General features: G+C 43.9%; 2 protein-coding genes across 21 annotated transcripts in view; one reads left to right on the top strand and one right to left on the bottom strand.

Annotated features, from left to right (window-relative positions):
- Positions 1-7,227, bottom strand: part of CHEK2 (checkpoint kinase 2) — a 53,429-nt gene extending 46,202 nt beyond the window's left edge. For 3 of the 16 annotated variants that reach the window (XR_006286020.1, XR_006286019.1, XR_006286018.1), the window contains exons 1-4: positions 6,619-6,962; positions 5,127-5,238; positions 4,220-4,474; positions 1,881-2,005 (exon numbers count right to left, since the gene is read on the bottom strand). Coding sequence is in view for 12 of the 16 variants with exons in the window: in XM_037879278.2 (XP_037735206.1) it covers positions 1,881-2,005; positions 4,220-4,469 (375 nt within the window). In the remaining 4 variants the exon portion in view is untranslated. Of the gene's footprint in view, positions 1-1,880; positions 2,006-4,219; positions 4,475-5,126; positions 5,239-6,523; positions 6,967-7,016 lie in introns of those variants that run through there. The other 13 variants (XR_006286021.1, XM_043529455.1, XM_043529453.1 and 10 more) reach the window with 10 other exon arrangements.
- A 21-nt stretch (positions 7,228-7,248) lies between these two features.
- On the top strand, positions 7,249-18,323 carry HSCB (HscB mitochondrial iron-sulfur cluster cochaperone). 5 transcript variants are annotated; one of them, XR_005222434.2, is made up of 7 exons: positions 7,249-7,475; positions 7,712-7,808; positions 9,663-9,752; positions 10,560-10,704; positions 14,136-14,183; positions 14,737-14,886; positions 17,866-18,323. XR_005222434.2 is itself a non-coding variant. In XM_037879287.2 (6 exons), exons 1-6 carry the CDS (start codon positions 7,249-7,251, stop codon positions 17,880-17,882), a joined length of 624 nt encoding a protein of 207 aa, XP_037735215.1. In that variant the 3' UTR covers positions 17,883-18,323. The 5 variants fall into 5 exon arrangements, 3 of the variants coding, with proteins under 3 accessions (XP_037735215.1, XP_027676591.1, XP_027676592.1); XR_003564279.3 differs by having other exon boundaries at positions 17,879-18,323; XM_037879287.2 differs by lacking the exon at positions 14,737-14,886.
- Positions 18,324-20,630: the final 2,307 nt, after the last annotated feature.

The raw sequence follows: 20,630 nt of genomic DNA on the forward strand, positions 1-20,630 counted from the left end.
CCCAAAGTTTTATAGAAAGTCAAATCTCTGAACTGCTAAAAGTCACTGGCTAAGCATCTGAAACCAGAATTTTCTGAAGTGCTAAACAGCTTTTGACAGCAGTAGCCTCTTCTACATGTGCAGAGAGGATATTTTCTTCATTTCAGTTTTTTCAGCTTATTCAGATCAATGACTAGTTCATTCAAAGATAAGAAAATGATTGGGAGTTGAAAAAGCAGGAAAGCTTGTTTTCCTCTTCCAATCTATGTATAAAAACTAAGTGAGGGGATGAAATCTAATCGTTCTAAAATCTTGAAATACATAGTGACCAGAAACCATCACAGATTCATTAACTATATATACACTTCTTTTATTTAATAAATCAGTTGCTTCTAAATGCCAAACATGTTTTGACACCTTTTACATCTTCTTGTGTATCGAGCACATTTAAGGTAGTTTTATTTAACCAACAAAAAACATTCATAGATTCTGTGGCAAGAAGGGACCATTATAATCATCTAGTCTGACCTCTTGTATAACACAGAGCATAGAGCTTCCCTAAAATAATATATCTTTCAGGAAATCATCCAATCTTGATATAAAATTCTCAGTGATGAAGAATCAGCCCCAATCCTGGGTAAATTGTTCCAATCATTAATTATTCTCACTGTTAAAAATTTACACCTTATTTCTAGTCTGAATTTGAGTCGCTTTAGCTTCCAGCCACTGGATCATGTTACACCTTTCTCTGCTAGACTGAAGAACCCATTAGGTACTTATAGATTTTTCAAGTCACCCCTTAATCTTCTCTTTGTTAAGCTTAAGAGATTGCGCTCTTTTCATCCCTCTCATGGCTCTTCCTTGAACCCTCTGCAATTTATCAGCATCCTTCTTGAATTGTGGGCACCCGAACTGGACACAGTATTTCAGCAGCAGTAACACCAATGCCAAATACAGAGGTAAAATAACCTATCTACTCCTATTCAAGATACCCCTGTTTATGCATCCTAGGATACCATTAGTTCTTTTGGCTGCAGTATTCATATTGGGAGCTCATGTACAGCTAATTATCCATCACCTCGCTCAAATCTTTTTCAGAGTCACTGATTCTCAGGATAGAGGCCCACACACTGTAAGTATGGCCTACATTCTTTGTTTCTAGATGTTTTCTTGCTCCCAGTTTACCAAGAGATCTCGGTCACTCTGAATCAGTGACCTGTCTGTCTACTTCACTACCTCTCCCAACTTTTGTCTCATCTGCAAACTTTACCAGTGACTATTTTATGTTTGCTTCTAGGTTATTACACAGTGTAGGACCAATAACTGATCCATGTGGGACCCCATTGGAAACACTCCACTCAATTACTATTCTCCATTTACAGTTACAGTTTAAGACCTGTAAATTAGTTATGCTGGTTTTGCTCATTTTTAATTGAATTCCAGTTTCCATCCAAATAGAGCTTGACACGAATCACAAATAAAAATTAAAATCACCTACTAATAAGAAATGTGCCATTCACCATTTCTAACAGAATAAAAAAAATGTAAAAATTAAGAACACAAATAAATGTATGTTACACTATATAACTGTCTAAATAAATGTGGATAAATATAGTACATCCTCCTGGTACTACATTTAGTGTAAAAGCTATATTTAGTTGCTAATCAGTATGTTTTAATGGTTACCAACCAATGAGAACCAACTTGTCTTTAAGAAAATAAATGTATATGCAAAGTAAGATTCTAATTTATTATTTAAATCAAGGCTTCCTGGCTGCTGATTTAAATCAATCCACCTTGTCTTAAAAGCAGTGAAGCTTTGATTTAGAATTTTTCAGTTAATCCAGTTTCCTTCTTTACAGGACAGAGGGAAAAGGGTAAACGGCCTTTTTAGCACCTACCCTGAAGATTCGGAAGTGCTTCTTGCTGTAGTTTTGGTATAAGCCTGTCTCGGTCAACCCTAGCTTAGCAAAGCTATAATCACAGCTTCTGTCTCTGCCAAACCAACACTCGTCATTCACGCAGTCTGGGATTGGGGGGACAAGGAGGGAGGAAGAGAGAGAGAGAGAGAGAGAACACAAAATTCCAGTAAATTAGACCTACCACTGCAAAATGGTACCAAATTATAGCACTTGGAACAGGAGACAAAGCAAGATTCATCAGACACTGCCTGAACCCTGTGCTACTTCTTTATTTCTAAATAAAGATAAAAGACAGTTGTTTCCTGCCCCCACTTCTGTCCCTTTTAACATGACTCACATTAACATTTCATGTATAAGAATGAAAATGTGAAGCAAAATAAAAACTGTCTTACTCCAAAAATTACAAATTCTAGTTGAGCAACACCAGAATTCACATGCATACGCGTAAAGAACCAGACCCCTTTAAAATAAACTATGCGTAATCATAGTTAATTTTTAAATGGTGAAAAGCTAATTTAAGAACCAAAACATTACTATCTAGAGCAATGATCAGTAATAAACAAAACTGCAGCAACAAGAAAAAATAATGTCTAGATGTAGCAGTTAAAAGGTTCTCAAAAATCTAGGGATGTTACAGTCCCAAATGATGCTTCAATCCTTACAAACATGCTTAGTTTTACTTATGTAAGTAACTACATTGGGATCACTCATGTGCATAATTGTTTGCAGGATCGGGGCTTAAAGTTTAGTAATTTCTGTGAGTCTTTCACACAACCTACAGGGAAGATGCAAAGGTTTTTTTTAAAAATAGAAAAAGCAAATGGTCAGGGAGGCTCAGGGTCAGTTGTAATGCTTGAAACTATTTAGTTTTTTTTAAAAAAGATTTACTACATTTTACGTTGAGGGTGTCCCTTTAAGTTTCTAGCCCTTATAATTGTAATAATAATTTTTCAAACATGAATCTAGTTTTATATGATGTCCCCATTTCTGCAGGTAGCTCCAAGGCTTCTGCTGTTGCTCACAACTTTGTCAGGCAACAGCAATGTAAGATAAACACAGCTCTGGTCAGTTGCACTGATGGACAGCTGTGAAATTGTCTAGAATAAGATTAATTTTAGATTGCTGGTGCTTGGGAGAACTTTGAGCAATAGCAGAGGTACTCAAATTCAGTATTGTAATGGAATGATCAATCCACTAGAGAAGTTTCAAAAATCGAAGGCTGGGGAAGAGTGACAGTAAGAGACCCATTCCCCTGCCCCCCACAGCACCCAGATAGCTGAACAATGTGTAAAATAGTGGAAACCCTTCTCCTTAACAACAGCTAGGAGATTTTGGGGAGGAGACTAGAAACAGAATGCATCTTTTCCCTTCCAGCAGCTAGAAGGGAGGTAGAATTTCAAATTCATTAGGCAACTCCTAGCTAGATTCTGATATAAAAGAAAATATTTTTGTATCGACTCTGAGATAATAGACATGGTAATTTTTCATATCCCTTTTTAAGAGGAATCACAGTTACCACAAGAAAAATGCAGACACTGCCTGATAGAACTGTGACAGAACTGTTATAAATTTATTCTCCTATTTATCTATTTTAAAAATAAGATAATTGTGCATTATTAACGAAGGAAAACATAATGGCAGATCGCTAACAAGCAAGTGAAGCCTGCTATGGCTTTAAGGTCTATCTGCTCCACATCAATACAGCAGACTGGCATGAGATCATGGTAAAAGCACTGCTCTCACAGTATGTCTGCTAGCTATGTATGTTCATCTGCACTTGACTTGCTCTGCCTAAGACCAGGAAGAGCATACAAACTGTTACTGAGTCACACAGATTAAAACATCTTTTTTTAGTTCTAGCAGATAAATGGCATGCATCTAGGCATCAAATTATTCTTAGAAATGTCATTATTCTTTTTCCCACCCTGGGTTCAGTAATGAGACAAGAGTTTTTAAACAAGAGTTTAAAAGAGTTTGTCTCATTCTGCTCTGGGGTCAAATTCTACAAATATATGGCTATACTAACATTCAATAGTACAAACTCTTAGCCAGGCAAATAGGGAAGCAGTAAAGGAGAATTCTTGAAAGAATTCTTCCTCCAGATCGGTAGATGCTGTATACCTTTGTTCCCTATGGCGGCAACATTACTTACCAAATATACACTCCCTCCAAAAATCCAAACAAAAGCTGCAATCACACCATCAATTATACTTTACCATTAATTCAAAAGTGAAATATTCCATTTTATTAAACTTCTTCAGGATTTTTGTCCTATTACACACATTGGCTTGAGAGAACCCACTATGGTATATACATACCATAATTGCAGAAACCCTTTCCAAGTGCAAAGAGTCGACCCCATGGCTGAGGAACAATTTCTTCAGGTTCCTGATCCTCAGGAATTGAAGGAAGTTCCTGAGTAGGAACTGTGTCTAAAGAACTGAGGGTCCCAGAACTGGAAGAAGACTGACTGGCACTCTGTGATCCACTGGACGAAGAACTTGTACCACTCTGAGACTGCTGGGCACCTTGAGATTGCTGGGATTCACTTCCAGTCTCCCGAGACATCTTGGCTTCAGAACCAAAGTTTAAAAAAGAGATTACTTTATATTGTATAGGATTTCTCATCACCAAAACTAATTCAGCTGACAAATATTTAAATACAATTAAAACAGACGTAGTAGTTTTCAAGGTGAAATTTCTGGCCTAAAGAACTCAGCAGGCTTGTGGATAATGTTCAGTTTGCTCTATTTTTTTTGTAATCCACTTCAATTGAACAAGAATTTACCAAACAAAACAAAAAAGCGTGTAACACTCCCTCTGCTGGTTGTACAGCAGTAGTTAAACCACAATACCTGACTTTTGGGTAAGCCCTTCAGGGCACGGATTTCATATGCATTTGTATAACACACAGCAATTATCCAGTCCTACAACAACAACAATAGCTCTCCAAACAGAAAGAGACAATTAGAAAATGATTCAAGTTGGCAAAAAGAATGCTACAAGTAGAAAATCCTGAGCAAACAAACATTCAATATTATAGAAAACTTCTGATGCCATCCCTTCCCATTATTGGTACCATTCTTGAAAAAGGGGACAGTCTGTGGTGACAGTTTATTTTAAAAAAAACAAACTTCATTTTATACTACTTACTACTCTGATAAAATGCTGGACAGCCCAAGAGAGGTTGTTTGTTTTGTTTTTGCCTTAGCTTTGGATACAAACCTAAAGTCTCAACCTTGATTGCAGATACTCTACACAGGTACACAATGACATGAAGCTTATAAAATCAGCTGCTACACATGCGCAAGAAATAGGCATCAGAGCACAAAATAACCTGCAAAGTAGTTAATGAAGATGATAATGATCATGTATTTCCATAGTACATTTCAGCTAAAGAGATCCCAAAGCACTTCTCCACATTACTGATCATTCCAGCAGCAATTGCTTAGCCCCCATCTGAGATGCAGCTGAGGCTTTCACAATGTACTGTAAACACTAGACTAGAGCATAGGACGGAAAGTAAAAGATGCTTTAACCCAACAGAGACAGAGAGCATTTTGGGGACTGTTGTGATAGGTGCTGTAGAAGCCACTAAAACAGATAGTTATGGGGCAGGGTGGGCAACATTTTGGCCCGAGGGCCACATCGGGGTGCAAAACATCGGGGATGTTGGATGGGGTGGGATCTGAGTTACTACAGAGAATTCTTTCCTGGGTATCTGGCTGGTGAATCTTGCCCATATGCTCAGGGTTCAGCTGATCGCCATATTTGGGGTCGGGAAGGAATTTTCCTCCAGGGCAGATTGGAAGAGGCCCTGGAGGTTTTTCGCCTTCCTCTACAGCATGGGGTATGGGTCACTTGCTGGAGAATTCTCTGCTCCTTGAAGTCTTTAAACCATGATTTGAGGACTTCAATAGCTCAGACATAGGTGAGAGGTTTTTCACAGGAGTGGGCGTGTGAGATTCTGTGGCCTGAGTTGTGCAGGTCAGACTAGATGATCATAATAGTCCCTTCTGACCTTAATATCTATGAATCTATGAAAACTGTATGGAAGGCTGGGTAGGGAAGGCTGTGCCTCCCGAAACAGCCTGGCCCCGCCCCCTATCCGCCCTCTCCCACTTCCCCCCCCATGCCTGACCCCCTCAAAACCCCTGACCCATCCAACCCCCCTCCCACTCCTTGTCCCCTGACTGCCCGCTCCCAGGACCCCCGCCCCTAACCCTCCCCCGCGACCTCACCCCCTATCTAACCCCTCCCGCTGCCCTGATGCCCCCCCCAGAACTACTGCCCTATCCAACCACCCCCTGCTCCATGTCCCCAGACTGCCCTACGGGGCCCCCCTGCCACTTATCCAAACCCCCGGCCCCAACCCCCTTACCATGCCGCCACGCCGCCTGGCCGGAGCCAGACACGCTGCCTCGCTGCCCTGCATGAGTGGGCAGCCCTGCCGCCCTGAGTGCTGCCCACACAGCGGCGTGGCCGCGGGGGGGGGGGAGGGGCCAGAGGCTAGCCTCCCCGGCCAGGAGCTTGGGGGCCGGGCAGGACGGTCCCATGGGCCGGATGTGGCCCGCGGGCCGTAGTTTGCCCACCTCTGTTATGGGGAGACAAGAGACTATTACCTAAATGGAAACACAACAAGGACACTAGTGCAAAGGCCCCAACTCTGGCAGAGAAACGCAAGGCTGCAGGCGCCACGAGAGGCAGTTCATGTCACCTGCTGGGCGCAGAATTCACGTCACACGCAGACTCCCCGGCTTCCCCGCAGAGAAATGCCTTCCGGACAGGAGGGGTAACGTGCCCCGCCCCACAGCGCGGGCAGCTTGGGTCAGGCACCTGCAGCCGCTGGCAGGGAGCTACGTCACTGCGGGGTGGGGTGACAGAGACCCCCCCCCGCCGCCCAGCGCCCGTCTCCTCGCGCCTTGCTGCGCGGGACCCGCTGGAGCGCTCCCTGAGGGCCGGGCCTGCGGCCGCCACGGAACAAAGACCGGCGCAGCCGGCGCCAGTCCGCCGCGCGGAGGAGGCGGCGCCGGGGGGTGCCCCGCTCAGACGGCCCGGCCCGGCCCCGACGCTCGAGCGTGCGGCGCGGCGGGGGCAGGCCGGGGCCGGGCCTACCGGCGCGCGCGGACTCCGCGGGGCGGGGCGGGCTCGCGCAGGGGGGCTGAGCCCCACGCGAACCTGAGACCCGGACTCACCCGCGCGCGCGGACTGAATGAAGGCTGACCCGACTCCGAGCCCGAGCGCGCTGCTCACTGCGCATGCGCCCCGCGCGAGTCTTCTTATAAACTCAGCCAATCCGGCTTTAGTTGGTCTCGCGGGGGCTGCTGGGAGTTGTAGTTCCGGCCCGATGTGGGTTGTGTGGAGGGGTCAGCTCTGCAGGGCGCTGTGGGGTTCTCGGGCTCCAGCCGCCTCTTCTCGGCCGCGTAGTGCGGAGGCCGGCTCGCTCCCCGCCCCACGCTGCTGGAGTTGTGGTATCGCTCTCCCCGCTCCCGGGGGGCTGCCTCGCTTCTGTCCGGCCTGCCAGGCCCTGCAGCCGCCGGAGTCCCAGCCTGACCTCTTCCGCCTGATGGACTGGTGAGGGGGTGGGAGGCCGGAGCGGGGCTGAGAACCGGGGAGGGCCTCGGAGGTTAGGGCTTGAGGGGAGTGTGAGGGTGGGGGAAGGGCTGGGAGGCCGGAGCGGGGCTGAGAACCAGCGGAGGGCCTCGGAGGCTGCAGCTGGGGGTGCGGAGGTTAGGGCTCGAGGGAGTTCGGGGGTTGGGGACAGTAGTTGGTTAGCTGTCGCTCTCATGCTTTCCCTCCTCTCTCCCCAGCGATCGCTCATTCAGCATCAATGTGCAGCAGCTGCAGCAGCGATTCCGGAGCTTGCAACGCTCCCTGCACCCTGATTACTTCAGCCAGAGACCCCAGGTTAGGAGTTCGGGGTGATGAAGACTTGCTCTTGGGCCTCCAGGCACAGGCCTTGGTGTAGGAGAGTTGTCACCTTTTCCAGTGAAAGTCACCCAGGAAGGGGCATGGTGACAACTCATTGGCAGCTCAACAAGTGCATTTATTTGGGAACCAGCTCCCAAATCTGTGCATCTGCATGGACTGAGTACAGGGGTGGGAGGTGGAGCCCAGGGTTCTCTAATCACTGCCCCGACTTGCTCAGAAGCTTCATATACATTCCGAGTTTGCACTGCAAGTTCTCTGCCTATGAAATGGAATGATTTTCACTTGAAGTAGAGAGAGACCTTTTTTATTTGGAGGGACTAGAGTTTTTTTTAAAAGTCGCTGTTGAATGTCACTTTAAAAAGTACTTTTGTCCCTAACTGAGTTTGTCCACTTCTAATAAAGTGAGATAAACAAGCTTCTATTCCAAACTCAATTTCCTTTATTAATACAATCCCTAAAATTTGGGGAAGAGGAGGAAGCCCTTCACACCCCCAGGCTATCTGCACCCATTCTCTCACTTTCCCAGTGCTTGAGGCTTATATCAGTGATGTTAGGAGGATATAAAGTGTACTTATTACGGTTAATCAATGTCATTATGTAGTCTTCCCCTGTTCCTCTGACATGGTGTTTCTTTTGGGTCCACCCAGCCACCAGAACCTAAGGTTTTCAAATTTTCAAAACACTTCCATTAATTAATTCTCTCCATTTTTGGATGTCTGACCTCCTCTGAGATTCCAGGGGCCAGATTTTCAACTGTGGTGAGAATACATACTTCCAGGAGTATGTTTACACAGCCCACAGCAGCAAGTCTCCCAGCCTGGGTTTATAGACTCGGGTTAGCACTCTAAAAATGTCTGTATAGACAGCACTTTCATGTTGTGGCTCAGGCTCTGAAGCCCACCCCGCTCCCTAGCTTCAGCACTTGAGCCACAACTTCAAAGCATTGTCCAGAGCTATTTTTAAAACACCAGTTCAAGCCCTGCTGATCCAAGTGTCAACCAGGGCTGGGAAGCTCACTGCCATGGAGTACGTAGACATACCCTAGGAGTCCCAAGTTACAGTTTTTGAGTTTGGATCCCCTTTTTGGAAAACTTTGGTTTGGTTGTTTGGAAGCATCTTCTGCAAAGACAGACTATTCCCAGACATGCTTAGTGTGAGATTTAAGAGGTCGAATTAGAAGTTAGTCTAGCTCAGAGGTTCTCAACAATTTTTTTTTTTTTTCCTGAGGCCACCCCAACATGTTATAAAAACACACCAGCCCACCTGTGCCACAACAACTGCTTTTTTGCATATAAAAGCCAGGGCCAGTGCTAGAGGGTAGCAAGCAGGGAATTGCCTAGGGCCCCACATCATAGGGGCCCCCGTGAGTCTAATGCCTCTGTTTTCTGCCCTGGGCCCCAGCGAGTCTAATGCTGGCCCTGCTTGGCAGACCCCCTAAAACCTGCTTGCAGCCCTCCAGAGGGCCCCAGACACCTGGTTGAGAACTGCTAGTCTAGCTGAAGAAAAGCAATTGATGTCCTGCATTTAAAAATAACGAAAAAATTTAAACTTTGATCACAGAGGTAACAGATTTTGAACCAATAAAGTGCTGGTATTCACTGGGTATTTCTAATGTACGCAGCATTCTTATCTAGGTCCATAACCGTTTAATTCTTTTGGCTTCCTTAAATGTTTTGGTAGAGATTTTATTGCAATTAAAGGTTGCACTGAAGTGTACTGTTTGTATAGTAATTTTATTTCTTTACTGCTGACTAAATGGCATGATATGGCTTTTATTGTAAATATGGTAATTCTGTGTAATAAAGATATTTCTGGATCTTCTGTTGACAGAAAGAGCGGGACTTTTCTGAACAACACTCTTCCTTGGTTAACAGAGCCTACCAAACCCTTCTAAGTCCCTTGAGACGTGGATTGTACCTAGTAAGGTGTCTAATATATACTGTAGAATCGCACCATAAACATGCAGAGATGACTGTAGTTTGTTACAGTATAAAGAACCAAATCCTGTGTACCTCCTCTACTGTTTTTCCACCATTTATATACTTTCACAAGAGGAAACAGGAATATTTGAGACTGAAGAAGGCCAAAGAGTTCCTCTGTCCCACCTAGTTAGCATCTTTACTATGGAATAACTTTTTTCTTTTATTATTTTTATCACTGTAATCTCACTAAGGCTATGTCTATACTAGAGACCTTACAGCAACATAGCTGTACCAATTCTGGTGTGCCACTGTAAGATCTCTCGTGTAGCCGCTCTAAGCTGACAGAAGAGAGTTCTCCTGTCAACATGTTAAACAACCCCCAGCAAGCAGCAGTAACTACATTGGCAGGAGAAGCTCTCCCACTGACCTATTGCTGTGCAAACTACCACTTATGCCGGCAAAACTTATGTCACTCAGAGGGGTGGGTTTTTTTTTATACCCCTGAGCCACATACACTTTGCCAGCATAAGTGGCAGTGTAGACATGGACGAATAGTCTGTCACCCATCCAACAGAATACTTATCTCTGAGCAAAGATGTACCTTCTATACTTACTTTAAGCCTTGCCCCTAACCGCTCCCAATGCCCCTTTGTGCATTAGCCAACTGCTAATTTTGGAGCATGTATACACAGGGAGTTTTTCCTGATAAACTCTTAGTGACTTGATATTTTGGAAAGTGGTTGGGATTGAAATACAGGCCTGGCAGCAGCAGATACTGTGAGCCCATTGTTTTCTTCTTCACCAGCTGGAGCTGAATGGAGTGGAACTGGCAAAAGGGACAGACAGTGACATAGATGTGGAGTTCCTCAAGGAAATCATGGAAATCAATGAGACACTGGCAGAACCTAATAATGAGGCTAAAATAGAAGAGATTGAAAGTTTCATTGAAGGTGAAGTCTAGACTTGTCTAATGTACAGGAATAAGTTACAATGTTGTATTTTCTATAATGTGACAGAAGGCTAGTCTCTCTAATTAAGGTGATGTAATGTGGGAAGGACTGCCCCATAGCACCTCCTGCTGCCTGAGCATGGCACTGTAAGTGCTCCCTGCCCAGGGCCCCCTAAGAACACCACACAGTTCAAAAGGGTCTAAAGCAAAATTCCCATGTTAAGGTTCTACTTTATTAAATTTAAATATACTTGAAATAAGTCGCTCCTTTTGAGTGCAGGGTTTGCACAGCCCTCCCCCGTGGGGACTGTATTTCTTAGTCCAGCCTGCGATCTCTCCACTTGGGCCCAAGGGTGCACAGCCCTTCTTTGGCCCTGTGGTTCTCTGGGTCCAATTCAGTCTCTACCTTAATCTTCTGCAGCACTTATCTGCAGCCACTTTTTTCCAGCCACCTGCAGCCCCTGGGCTTCTGTCCTGCTGCTTCTGTCTCTAGAAGCACACCATCCAGGCTCCTTGTTCTAGAGAGCTCTCCTGGGAGATACTGTGTCTAGGAACCCTTTATCAAGCTTATTAATAAATGGCCAGTCAGTCATCCAGGGATCTAGTTGGTTCCAGATGGGTTTGAGTTGGCTCATTCTCTCTATCACAGGTAGGCTATCCCAGGTAGGCTGGTCCGTAATGCCCCTTAAAGGGCCAGCTCTGTGACAGGAGGAAGTTAAGAAAATAGCTTTTCCACATTTTCCTATGTTTTTCATCATTATGTTGAATAGGACAAACTTTAGTCCATGTCCTTGTTTTTATTCTGATTGCTTTAGATCCTCTATCATTCTGTCCTTCTGTTTTGCATCCCCTGCACATATACACACCTCTGTGTTCTTAATCTAACACTTACCACTATAGTTGTTCACTTGTCCCCTTACCTGATCAGTATTTATCTTTCTATGTTCAGCTATGGTATGCAAACCCACTGAGGCCTGCAAAAGCTATAAACACAAGAGGGCATCCCAGCAAAACAGACAATCAACTCAAGCTTGCTTTTAGAAGTGTGTTCCTTCCCCCTCAACCTTCATTTCCACTGAAGGTTTCTATTGTCATGTATGTGGACTTCATACTTTATCTGCCTTAGGAATTCTGCTTATATACATTCAGCATTGTGTGACTGCTCCCCCGGTATCTATGAAATAGGACTCCTTTCGGGTTCCTCTTTTTTTAAAAAAAGGAAGAGGAACAGTATATCGGTTTGACCAACGTAGTGTCTAGTGCCTAATCTCCAATTTCTCTTTTGTCCTTTCATTGTGCCAATTTTCTCTTAACTAGTGGATAATTTTTTTTTAATTAAGCAATTTTCCTGTTTGTCTACAGAGAACGTAAATATCATTACCACTTCTCTTTTTTAATTGACCTCTCAGTTCTCCTGTCCCAGATGAATGTGTATACATAGTGTACTAGCGATTGTCATGGGGGTCTGGATACCAGTTTGTGCTGGTAGATTGAGCTGCAAAACCACTTGCATTTTCTCCACCCAAACTTTAAACTAGATAACTTACACTGCTTGCCAAGGTGCCCCTGAAAAACAGAGTTCCTTTTTATAAGCAATCTAAAAAGGACTTTATTAGTTCAGCTTTACTAGTCCGATGCAGGTGTGGCCACAGCTTGTTATAAAGGCTACCTTTTCAAAGCAAATATTTTTTCTGTTCTGTTCTTTTTACAGCAAAATTCCATACGTGCAATATCATTAACAAAATCTTACTAACAGGAAATGTATCTAGTGCCTGTTATAATCTATATAGCAAGCTTCTCACTAGTTTGGCAATAAGAAAATGTGCATGTAGCTTTTGAATAATGGTTTAAACATGTTTGAGGTCATGTTGCCTATAAAGAGAAATATATTATTCAGTGTTTGAAGTTGTCAGGATAAAGAGTAATGGGTTAGTGTGAAGGAAGTATTCAGCGTGGAGATTGAGAAAGTGTTAAGACTGATGGGGGAAGTAATTCTTGGCTCCAAAGAGATAGTGGAGCAACGCAGAAGCCCAAAGATCAATTAATTGATCTTTAAATATTCATAGTAAATAGGCCCAATGGCCTGTGATGGGATGTTGGATGTGGTGGGATCTGAGTTACTACAGAGAATTCTTTCCCGGGTATCTGGCTGGTGAGTCTTGCCCATATGCTCAGGGTTCAGCTGATCGCCATATTTGGGGTCGGGAAGGAATTTTCCTCCAGGGCAGATTGGAAGAGGCCCTGGAGGTTTTTCGCCTTCCTCTGTAGCATGGGGCACAGGTCATTTGGTGGAGGATTCTCTGCTCCTTGAAGTCTTTAAACCATGATTTGAGGACTTCAATAAGCTCAGACATAGGTGAGAGGCTTATCGGAGGAGTGGGTGAGTGAGATTCTGTGGCCTGCATTGTGCAGGAGGTCAGACTAGATGATCATAATGGTCCCTTCTGACCTTAATATCTATGTAAGGAGAGCTTAGAGAAGACATGTAGGAAAATGGTGTGGGGAGCAGTGCTGTGTGATGCAAGAGCTCAAACTGGAAAATCTTGGGAGTCTTTTCTGGCTTGACAATCTATCACTCTGTGACAGAGAAACGTTCACTGAACTCCAGCAAGCACTGAAAGTTTGAGGGCTTGTCAACTGTGGAGAAGTACTAGGTGGATGATGGTTCAAAAGGATAGTTAATAAATTGAAAGGTTACATAGTGATGAACAGTCTGAACTTCAGCTGTCCACAGGGGACACCAGTGCAATCTGATGAAATGAAGATGTAGAGTTTGAGTCCAGCAAGTCTCATCTACTGAACAAAGGAGAGGATATCTAGCATGATATGGAACATAGTAGGGAGCTGTGAAAGGTCCTCTGCTCAGAGGGGCCGGAGTCACTCAGTAAACTTTTCTCTAAATATTAATGCTAGTCACCATGACAAGAGAACATATATACTATAACAACACTGTGACCAGTTTCAAAGAAGGTTTTTAATCACTTTATGGTAGAGCATGTTAATATGGAGAAAATGTAGCAAAGTATTTGGTTTGAAGAGCCTTACACTTTCACCCACAAAATTTAAAGTATGGTAACCGTGTATTTGGGAGAGTGCTGTAAGAGTGTCTTCTCATCCTGCCTACTTTGTCCATTAATGTGTTCTAGGTAGTGGCCAACCATCAGTTCAATGGTGAAGTATTTTCACACTTTCATTCTGCAGAGTTAATGATTCTGGCTGCAAGAAATAATAGCAACAGTCAGTATTGTGAAAGGGTAAAATAAAATTCAGAGTGGAAGCTGAATTTTTAACCAAGCTACTAGCCCTTAAAGTTCGTGATGACATTAGTCTCTGTATTGACTCAGCATGAAGCCATAAGGCAATGTTACTGAAAGTGCTCAGTGAGCGTATATACAGCTTTGAATAAGACTATGTATTTTTTGGTTTTTACAGTTAAACGAGAAGAATTGACCAAGGATGTGAGCAAAGCTTTTGAAAGAGGTAGTGATCTCAGTTACTTCTTGAATTTTTACTGCTATAATGTCAGAGTAATGAGTGCTAAAAACAGCATGTTTTGGTATAAAGTATTTAGTGAACTAAGAATTAAAGTATCATTCACTGCCTTTAAAAATAAAAAACTTCCAGAAACTGATGGGCAAGCCAGTATAGATCCCAGAGTACTGGTATCAAGCTTCTAGCAAGATGACCTGCTCAGTGAGCAGGCTGCTGTGTTTTGCACCAGCTTGTCTCTGAATAGTTTTATGATGTAGCTCCATGTGAGATGAAACCCTAATGGCAGTTGTACACCTTCCGTGAAAAGGACTGAAATTACCTCCACTGTCATCGCCACCTCTTTTCCTTCAACTCACAGTTGGCATGTCTTTATTGTCTGGGTTAAGTCTCGGCCATCTTACTCTCATCCATACCCCAATTTTAGACACTGGCTGTGGCAGTGAACTACATTCTCTGAGTCAAATGAGAGAATACTGACAATGCTGCATCCCATGCCTCCTGGCTAACTCTCCTAACAGCCCCATATATGTCTTGAATGCAGGCAGGGTGACAAAATGGTACCCTTTGGGACCCCACAATTAACAGCACTTCGGGAAGAGAAGCAATTGCCAACTACACAGTGAGATCTTTCCCAGAAAAAAGAACAAAGCCACTGAAGAGCAGCCTTCTCCACTCCTGCTAGGGCCTGCTGGTGAGACATCTTATGATTAATGGTATCATAGGCAGCTGACAGATCGAATACCACCAGCGTGAACATCTGATGTTCGTTCATCTCCTGGAGAAGATAATCAATCACTGCAGTCTCCGCAATGCGAGTACAGACCTGGCCTTGGCAAAGTGTTGAAGAGATCAAAAGCATTCTAGATCGTGTGAGCCATGTCTCACCACAGCCTTCTCCACAATCTTACCTAACATGGGATACAGGTCAATAATTTAACTAGATTGTCAGTGTCACTTGATGACTTTTTGAGCAGTGTGCACTAATGCTTCCTTCTAAGCAGGATGCGCTCTGCCCTCACAGAGAGGCAAACAAAGGACCCACTATTTCCCCACTGGTCTCCACCCGTCAGGCGCTGCTTCCCGGTAGTCAGGCCTACTGCTTAGAGCAGACGACAAAGCTGGACGTAGGGTTGGCACTGGGCCAAGGGTAGTGCTGGAACTGAGATCTGGGGACAGCCAGGGTCAGAACAGGAATCAGTGTCTATAGATAAGTAAAACAGGTCTGTAGCTGGAGTGCAGGTATATGACAGAGGTCAAAGCCAGTTGGTTCAGAATCAGGTAGGAGGGGGCGAGGAGACAGGGTAAGAAGTGGTCAAGAGCGGGGTGGGAGTCTAGAGAGTCTGATACACTGTGAAGCAGTAGCAGTGTTCCTAACTGGGTAATGCTGTTGCACAGAGTGATTTGCAGCTCTGGGGGGGATGGAGAAATACGTGAGCCTGGGGGTCAGCTGACCCAGGCTCTGCTCAGGGATGGCTGAGTAACTGCAGGTTCTGTGGGAAAGGTAATTCACTGCAATGTTGCCACATGCCTGAGTGATGACTCAGTGCAGCTCTGTGGGAGGGACAGCTGAGTGAGTAGCCCTGGTTTGGCTGCAGGTTTGCCTCACATCACCTGCAAGGAAGTATGTGGAGCCAAAACAATGCCTGCAAGAAAAATCTCTCACCATCTTCAGTACCTCAGTGAGAATCACTGCCTGAAACTACTGCCTGAAACTACCAGCCAAGATGATGCCCTTGTTCTGTCACCAGGAAATCAGACACCCCATCCGTAATCTGATCAATTTGGTCTGTAAAACAACAAATTTCCTCAACAGGAGGGAGTCAGACCAGCCACTGAATTCAGACTGTCCTGATTTAACAGACTATCTATAACCTAGAATAAACCTGCTGTCCAAGATTTTGCAGATGCTTTGGTAGAAGAAAATAACTCTTTCTTTACTTCCCAAACCTTCATGAAACAGCTGTTGAGCCTCTGCATGAGATTTCCAACACTGGCACTCTAGCTGTCTTCCTCTTGCTTAATTTGTTTCAGGTCCTCAGTAAATCAGGGTAACTGTGAGAATGAAACTAGCAAAGAGGGCACCTAGAAGTATTGTCTTCCCTAATCATCACAATTGTGGCCTAACAATGGAACAAGACTCTCTGGAACCCTTCTAGTTCCATTAATCAGTCAAGGCAGACCATTCAAAGAGGTCTCTCACCCTGACAGGAGAAATGAGCCCCAACCTCAAACCATAGGCAGTAACTATTGGTCCATGATGCTAGTTTAAGATTCAATTGCATAACTTGCAGTCCCACTCCAAAAAACAGGTCCAAAGAGTGGCCACTTCTGAGAGTTGATCCAGTAACTACCTTTGATAGCCCCATGGCTTTCATGATGTCCAGGATCTCCTGACCACCTCAGAAGATTCATCATCCACATGAAGATTGTGATTTGAATCCTTCCCTCTATTTCCATTGCCACCAGGCTGAGGCATGTAGTCCCCTTACAAAGGGACTTGACAGTGCAGCAGATCCAGTGGTACACTAAAATCAGTCCCACCTTAATCCCATCTGGGGCTTGCATGCTAAATTGACACTTGCTCTGTCAGATCCAGTTTGGTGAAGACTTCCTATAGTTCAGGTGGGATGCAATCAGCACTGCCACGCTTTCTCCCTACTGACCGTCCTTGGTTCATGATATACCAAACATCTAACTGGTAAAAGCTGTGCCAGAACTCAGTCATCTACTTCTGTGGTCTCTGGATCCCTACTCTGCCAGTCTCACTGCCATGGAATCAGTGGAAAGAGGAATTTAAGATCCTCCTTATCTCAGGGCCCTCACTGACCCCAGGGTACAAACCCTTTCATCTACCCTGTCTCAATTTTAAGATTCCCTCAACATTACAATCTTTCTTGGTCTCTTAGAGGCTGCCCATATTTCTAATTCCACAATCCCCCATAACCAGCCTCCCTCCCACAAACATAGGTACCTTACTAAGGGTTTCCTACTGTAATGATTACCTGCCCTGCTGGCCTCATATCTGTGGATGAAATTGCTTTAACTACAACATATTAGTGGATCCTTTATGTTGAAGGATTTAATATTAACACCACTTAAAAAGAAATACAGAGCCTGAAGGCATGCTCCAGTGCTGTCTGAAAGAGCTCCTTTTACAGGCAGAGCCCTTCTGGCAGTGGTGGTGGGATGGAGCCAGTCTTTGTTGTAGCAGTGGTTCCTAGCTAGGCTGCTGGGTCTTACTCCTGTTATGTCTGTGTCATATAGTTGTAATGGAAATAGTCCAAGCACGCCTCTGATGCCAGTCTTACAGTTTGATGCCTAATGGTCCACTGGGGTTTTTTTTTGTTGGTGCTTCTCAGAGAAGTAATTGGAGGGCACTGTTGTTGCATGTCTTTTTCCCCATTCTTTGTACACCTTGTCTTTTTAGATTGTAAGCTTTTGGGGCAAGCCCATTTCTTATATTTGTTTTATAGAGTGCCTATTGCAAGGGGCGCCCGATCCTGACTGAGGCCTCCACTATTACAACATAAGCTTTACTGTGGTACTCGTGGTATTTGAGTTTTTTAAATTCACGTTTAGTTCTGTTATTGATATGGCCATTTTACAACAACAAAATGTTTTAAATTAAATTTCTAAGATGAAACAGACTCCATCCTAATATAAACTTTAGTTCTTTATTTCAGATGATCTTCAAGAAGCCAAGAAACTTCTAGCCAAAATGAAATATTTTGAAAACTTGGAGGACAAGGTGAAGAGCAAGAAGAATCCTTCCTGATATCACATTCTTTGCCATTAAGACCCGATCCACTTTTGATTAAAGTAGTGATTTGTAGTTTCTGATTAAGGAACTAAAAGCAGCACAACCATTGTGTGCCTCTTGATTTTTTCGGTCCTTACTTACCTACGGAAACAGAAGAGCTGTGTAAAAGACATCCAAGTACCACCCAGTGTCATTAGTTTGAAGTCTTGGAAGTGGAATGTTGCTGGCAATAATGATCCTGTACTCCTGAATTCCAACTGCTACCTTTGTGGCCACGCTCCTTACTGTCAACACTTATATATTCTGTATCCCAAAGTGTATAGCTACCTATCCCTAGTGGACAATAAATGAGTATGCAGATCACTGTTGCTATTGGGATTTAGTCAGGGCCCGATGCTGCACTGACATCAAAAAGTGTTGCCTAAGTAAGGCCTGAATGCCCACTTTGGTGGATTTTCCCAACTCCTTACCAAACGCTTACAGCCATGGGGAAAATGGTGCTTGTTTATAGGAAAAGTTTTAGCAAACATTGCTCACTGGAGAGTTTCTTGCAGGACCTGGAGACAGATGGTAACAACTTTCTCAGTTGTACTGAGGGCAGAGATTATTCAGGGTGGGAACGCATTTGCCTCCTTCAACCAGTGTGATAGTCGCTCTTACCTTGTTTACTATCACTTTGATCAGGATGTGTTTAATATCTTACTTTTGCATGAACCTAGCAAGAAGAACCTTATCAAAGTCTCCTGCTCAAAGCTGCCCTTATTTCCTTTCACATCACTGTGTGTTGGTGAGGCAGTTGAAAGGAGTAAGCAAAACTGGAGACTTGAGTGTACTTTGTATGTTGCCTTGTAATGCTTAAACTAAATTCTTGGCCAGCTCTAGCTGTGCACTGAACAAACAGGGAGAGAGATATTTAGCCTTTTTTTGAGAATCTAAACCAGATAGGACCTTATTTCACACAAGAGATGAGTTCATGACAGTGCAGCAGGAGATATCTAGAGTAGAAATTAATTTATCTGTATATTGTAAAAACAAATGATTAAATCATTAGAATAACTTCATGACAAGCAGTAAGAACACTGTGGCTTTGTCTGTTAGCCTTTTTCCCTAAAACTTCCCATTGATTTTACTCTTTAGGTCTATGTAGAGAAGAACCCCAGTGCCTATGCTGTTTTAATCATCATGTCATCTAAGCATGTTCTGAGTAGATCTAGACAAGAATGGTTAAAATGCTGACATCTCTACAGCAGTGCTCCTGCTATTATATCACTTGTGGAACTGCACCAGTGGTAGCATCAGTCGGAAACCACCAGAGAGCACATAAGTTACAGCTTCTGTAATAGATCCTTATAAGGTGAGGAAACAAAACAATCAAAGGGGAATGTAAATGCTGTAATAAATTAAGACCTTTGGTGTTTCAGTTTTAAGGGAAATTTAAAATGTGAGTTCACTTTTGATTCAAAGTGCTGGCTGGACAGCCCTGGTGATTAAACAGAGGACTCTTCCACACTACAGGTACAGTATTGACAATTGAAGCTATACATCGGGGTAGTCAATAGGTAGACTGCGGGCCAAATCTGGACCACCAGATTCTTTTGAATGGACCCCAAAATCTTTTTATTATTGTTTCTATTATTATTTTCTTTCCTGGAGTCTGGACCTTGACCAAGAAATTTGGATCTTGATAAAAATAATTAACTACCCCTGCTATACATGGTCTTCCTGTGGTGTCAGTGTTCCCCAGTCCTGTCTTGGAATGACCCATCTCTAGGGAATGAGAGAAGTGTTCAGTTTCTATCACAAGTTGAATTTAGGCATCTCTGCTGTAGATACCATTTATTGTCTTTTTGTGACCGGGTATTTTCATCTACCAGGAGCCAGACTCAGTGAGACTCAAATTATTTTCACACAGGTCACCAAGTATCTGTTACGGTAGTTTCTGATTTTCTTTTTTCTAATAGAGGCTGGATTTCAACCACTAATTTCAGGGAGGCCAGTTATATCCTGATCCCCAGTGCCATTCGGTCCTTGTAATACATTTTATCATGAATCATATATATAGTTTCTTACCTACTGCCTTCATTCCAATGGGATTCATTGCTTGTGTCCATTTTGTGCTGTCACAGAAATAGGACTGGAGTACTTGTGGCACCTTAGAGACTAAGGTGCCACAAGTACTCCTTTTCTTTTTGCGAATACAGACTAACACGGCTGTTACTCTGAAACCAGAAATAGGACTGTGTAGGAGAAGCCTCAGATAGGCTGAGGCCTTTCAGAGGAATTAGTCTTGATGGCAGGAGGAGGAGTGTTTTTATGTAGTAACTAGAACAGGGGTTCTCAAATTGCAGTGCAACCCCAAAGTGGGTCGTGACCCCATTTTAATGGGGTCACCAAGGCTGGTGTTGGCCCTGAGCTCCAGCAAGTCTGAAGCCCAAGCCCCGCTGCCCCGGGCTAAAATTACATGTCCTCTGCCCAAGGGCAGAAGCCCTTGAGCTTCAGCTTTGCCCCCCCCGGGACGGTGGGGCTTGGGCAGGTTCAGTCTTCGGTCCCCCCTCCTGGAGTCATGTAGTAATTTTTTTCTCAGAAGGGGATCATACTGTAATGAAGTTTGAGAACCGCTGAACTAGGATATTTCAATTAGCAGTAGGTTTTGCATTCAATGTGGCCATTCTTAA

Source organism: Chelonia mydas, chromosome 15 (genome assembly GCF_015237465.2).
Source record: "Chelonia mydas isolate rCheMyd1 chromosome 15, rCheMyd1.pri.v2, whole genome shotgun sequence".
NCBI lineage: Eukaryota > Metazoa > Chordata > Testudines > Cheloniidae > Chelonia > Chelonia mydas.

What these genes read in the sequence shown, in the direction of transcription:
- HSCB (XM_027820790.3), top strand. Translation starts at nt 7,249, where the DNA reads ATGTGGGTTGTGTGGAGGGGTCAGCTCTGCAGGGCGCTGTGGGGTTCT. An exon ending in GATTGAAAGTTTCATTGAAG is followed by an intron (nt 10,705 to 14,135) that starts GTGAAGTCTAGA and finishes TGGTTTTTACAG; the next exon opens with TTAAACGAGAAGAATTGACC. An exon ending in GAGCAAAGCTTTTGAAAGAG is followed by an intron (nt 14,184 to 17,878) that starts GTAGTGATCTCA and finishes TCTTTATTTCAG; the next exon opens with ATGATCTTCAAGAAGCCAAG.